The sequence below is a fragment of the Amia ocellicauda genome, chromosome 18 (assembly GCF_036373705.1).
Source record: "Amia ocellicauda isolate fAmiCal2 chromosome 18, fAmiCal2.hap1, whole genome shotgun sequence".
Lineage (NCBI taxonomy): Eukaryota > Metazoa > Chordata > Actinopteri > Amiiformes > Amiidae > Amia > Amia ocellicauda.
Window position 1 is genome coordinate 27,635,039 of NC_089867.1, and position 4,707 is coordinate 27,639,745.

A 4,707-nucleotide genomic window follows, 5' to 3' on the forward strand; every position below is an offset into this window, starting at 1 on the left:
AAATACTATTGGAACATAATATACCAACGCCGAATGAATAGGCTGCTTTTTGTAAGGGTTTTTAAAGTGCAATGTACAGAGGGGATACATAATCGATAGAGGGACCCTGTGTGAGACGGTTATAGGAAATATCGCTTGATGCCACTTCAGTTCTAATGCAGTTTAACGGCCGCGCTATTGACGCAATGGAGCAGCTTCTTCTCGCATGTTCTGTGCGTGTGTTTGCATGTGCACCAGTCAGTGCAAACTGTGTGAGCCCCCCTCCACCCACACACACTTCAATGGCCACTTCTCCTGCACTTTCCAGCAGCCTGCAGTCACTGATCTCTCACACAGCGCTGGTGCGCACAGGAAAGTGCCAGAACCGGGGGTCTGTCCGGGAAGCCCACTCGCTGTGGCACTGCTGCACACTGCTGTCTGTCACGCTGCTGCAACTGAACATTTGCATATTTGCACATCACACTTGGGCTTTTCCTCCGGCGAAATGTCTTGTGCATGCCCGAGCTTGTTTTCTAAATGCTGCAGGTGCCTATAGACGCGCATTGTGCCTGTGTTTAGTGGAATCGGATAGAGAGAGGAGAAAACGCCTGGCCAACAGACGGGCAGAAATCAATGCCCAGCCCAGGGAGTTGGGCAGCGCTGGATGCACAGGAAACCTCAGCCCCAGTGACGTGTTCTGGCTGCCGGGTCTCCCAGGGATCCGCTTTGCATCGCTTCTCAATTTGCATCTTCTCTCTCCGCCAGCATCTCCGAGCGCCGTCCCAGCGAGCAGAGCTGCAGCAGCGCCGGCTCCCCCGCCCGAGCCGCCAGCACGCAGGAAGCAGAGGGAGCCTTGAATGATGTGACTGTTGCAAAGAAACATATACTGGCATTATATTTGTGCGTGCCTGCGAAATTATATTTTGGGGGGAGAGACGAGAAACCGCATTCAGCTCCAGATTCCCTTTTTTTTCTGCGTCTTTTGCTTTCCCGTTGCTTGCGTCGAGCCGATCTGCTGGGGGTCCACACATCAACATGTCGGAAGTGTTGCCTTACAACGAAGAGAAGATCACCCACTATGGCGATGACGGAGAGGTGGGACAGATCTCCTTCACCTGTCGTCTCCAGGACACCAATAACTTCTTCGGCGCCGCGCAGAATAAAAGACCCCCCAAACTCGGGCAGATCGGGAGAAGCAAACGAGGTGAGGGGGCTTGGGATGTCAAAATATCATCAAACAAGTACAAAAGTGTAATGACCACCTGCAGAAAAGCCATGTGTAAAGGCTACATTGTAAGAAGCAGGTTGTCCTGCTGTGTATGAGCGCGGCGCGTCTCAGGGCGTCCACACGGGTTGCCCCAGAAACTGAGGCTTCATAGACCAACAAGACAACAGGAGCTAGTTTTATTCGTACATCAGCATTATACAGTAGTCTGCTATGGCGGACTTTCATGTGCTATTGTTATTGTAGGCACATTGTTACGTTGTATGTATGTATCTATTTCTCAGAAAGAACAATAAGAGCAGCGGGATAGTGCGGGCATGTTTAAGTCCGTGCTTTGCGGGTCGTTGTGTGCCTTTTTACGCAGGTGTGTAATTTCTGGAATTCAGTTTTGGTCTTGCGGGTTCATTGTCTTATCTCGAGAGGGTTTTTAATGTACATCAATTATGAAAATGAATCTACTTATGTATTAGCCTATCATATTTAATATTATCCCACTTTAATAAGTTTGTGAAATAGCCGCCCTCCAGTACAGTAATCTATACAACACGATGGTGTGTTGTTGGTGTGGTGCCGCAGCATAAATTATTAGCACTTCAATTTCCAAATGCAGGTTAGATTGTGTTTTTTCTTCTTTGCAGTTGTCATTGAAGATGACAGAATCGATGATGTCCTGAAAAATATGTCAGAAAAGCCACCCCCGGGTGTCTAAAGCAATCCAAAGACTTTGTTTAAGGAGGAGGAGGAGGATGATGATGATGAATCGACCCTTTTTTCTTCTATTTTTTTTTTGTTGGTTTGGGCAAAAGCACTTTGAAATCCTCCCGAATGGGCCGTGATCCAGTGTCCTATCGGCACCAAGTCCAATGTCAGACGTGCAAACTGCAGGGAAAGGAGGCGATGATAGCAAACACTGTTTTTCTTATGAAGTATAAAGCTGATTGATTATTAAACCCCAACTAAAATATTTAACACCGAAAAGGAGTTGTATCCCCAACCCGGAGCCAGTATTGTACACAACTCGAAATGTTGAATGAAGGAGAGAAAAAACCGATCCAGCTAAGCACACTTTGTCTCAAACGTCTGTATTTTTTGCTGTCCTTTGGCTGATGCTGAATGAGCACTTTGTTTACAATCCTATCTTGCAATTTTTTTTTCTGCACAATGGATGTAAAACGCTGTTAAGTTTTAAATGTGAAATTCATCATCTGTATAAATGCATAATTGATTAACTTTTTGGATACCATTTTTTGCAGTGTTGACAGACTGAACAATGAGTTTTATATAGAATGACAAAATGAAGGAGTTTCCTTTTTTAAATTATCGATTTTTGATGTTGCTTGGTTTCTTTGTTGCTACCAGCAGCCTGCTCGATTTACAGTGAGAAGCTTATTTTATATATTAGAAAGCTATTTATAAAAGACCATGTTTTAGCGAGATTCATATCTGTTTTGTTAACCGTGGTAGTCATGACACTTTATAAATTAATATATTGTATGGAACATAATCACAACTGTGCCAAATATTTTGGAAAATGCCAGCCAACCTGGTTCTCTGTGCTCTCGGTAATTGTAAGATTTTGCTATTTTGGCTGCCATTCTTATGTTATAGGGCTCTTTCTTAATGGTAAATTACCTGCTGTTGCATGAAATGTGCAAAAACGCCTCTCTGGCAAAGAAACTTGTATATTATTATACATCTTGTTTGCAACTTTGAATGACAGACCTCAAGAACTTTCTTAACTAAATATTGTATATGTTGCACCTCTATATTCACTTAACAGGGCTATTTCTGCAATGTATAATACAAATAAAACATTAAAAAGCGACGACAACAAAACAAGTGTGGTGACTTGTGTTGTGTGTATGGCGTTTTTGTTGTGTCTATGAATCTGCAGTATTTACAGTATGTGTGTGACCTTTAATCAGTCGCACCTGTACCGGTTTTAAATCCCCCTGTCCTACACAGTAATGTTGCACAAGCTGGTGTGTTGTCTGCATTACAAAAGGAAAAGCCCTTTCACACTAGTTAATGTCACCTGGTGGTAGTTAAGTCACTGTAATGCATTAAACCATACTTCACTCAGAATTAGACATGCCATTGACGCTGGAGGAGCTAACAGAAGCCTGGAGCTTTGAGATTTCGGATAAGCGCTTGCATCTCGTAATTCTTATCAATGTCTGATATCCTATAACTCTATATAAACCTGTGTTTTACCATTGCCATCCAACCATTGCATCCACATTTAACTATTGCAGGAAAAAAACACAGGTTTCACTCTGAAGGAAAACATATTCAATGTAACATATTCCTAGCAGTACATCAGAAAATGTCTCTTTTTAAAACTGAAAATAGTAATTTATTGCATATAAATGACCTTGCATTTTGTGCATACAATAATGAATACTGATTAGATATTCCCATTACAATACCTTACACTTGATTACGTTAAATTATTATATGACAATATGTTAGGTATCAGTAGCTTTTGAAGCTTTACATTATTAGAAAGAAGCAGCAGTGTGTATACATTCATTTAGAGTACTCTTGTGTTCACCACGCATGCTTTTAAATAATATCTTAATGTTCTTGTTTTACATATTGTTGCAACTTGCTCTTTTGGTTCTGTGGAAGGTGTAAAATTTTAAAAGAAATAAAGATTCTTCCATTCATATGCACTGTCATTACAAGTGATTTGTTTTTTGTGTCCATAAAATAATTGTTTCATGTGTACATATCATATTTAATATGTTCATATATTCCAGTGCACCTCACAAAGTTGTATTGATTTTAACACTTTCTGTTAATCAAAAAAGAGAGAGACATTTGGCTGTGGTAGTTATGTAAAAGTTTTCTTTTGTAAGGTCTCAGTGATGCAATTTCCACAACGCGATTCTCTAGATTACACCCAACACCCACAACTCTTTGTGTAAAGATGTATGCACGATTTTCCATATAACCAGTTAAGACTTTCTATCTGTTGTTCATGTGAAAACAATTAAAATTCATACGAATGCTTGTCTGACAGCTAATTATTCAGTAATTCAAGGTGTACAAATACTGGACCCCCTATGTGAATGTTGTGCTAATGTACAGAGGTGACCTCAGGTTTCAGCCCTAACTATATTTGCATGTACTATTCTACTTTGTTTTTTGGTCCTATTATCCTAGTTGAACTGGACATAGGAGGAGTGAAAAAATTTACAATTTAATTAAATCAAACGACAGATGTAAAGTAGTGTAATGAGAACAACCCATCAAATTAAGAAGTGATTGTGGAACACTGAGCTGATCGGATGCATTGATTTACATTTTGTGAGACATTGTTTTTAATAACAGTTTGGGAATCCACATTCAAACCAGCGATGCAGTGATGTGTGCTCCAGGGTCCACAGTGCTGGCTTGTTTAGTAAGCTCTTTGCGTTCTTATTTCAAACAAAAATATATTCAGATGAAACTTGTGTTCAGCAAAGATATGCAAGGAAATGTGTTTCCAAAATGGCTGA

At 40.7% G+C, this 4,707-nt stretch overlaps 1 protein-coding gene across 1 annotated transcript; it reads left to right on the forward strand.

Annotated features, from left to right (window-relative positions):
- The first annotated feature begins 352 nt into the window (after positions 1 to 352).
- Positions 353 to 3,013, forward strand: camk2n1b (calcium/calmodulin-dependent protein kinase II inhibitor 1b). The gene is made up of 2 exons (XM_066691177.1): positions 353 to 1,183; positions 1,843 to 3,013. The coding sequence occupies exons 1-2, from the start codon at positions 1,015 to 1,017 to the stop codon at positions 1,911 to 1,913; spliced, it is 240 nt and encodes a 79-aa protein (XP_066547274.1). The 5' UTR covers positions 353 to 1,014; the 3' UTR covers positions 1,914 to 3,013.
- The last annotated feature ends 1,694 nt before the right edge of the window (positions 3,014 to 4,707 follow it).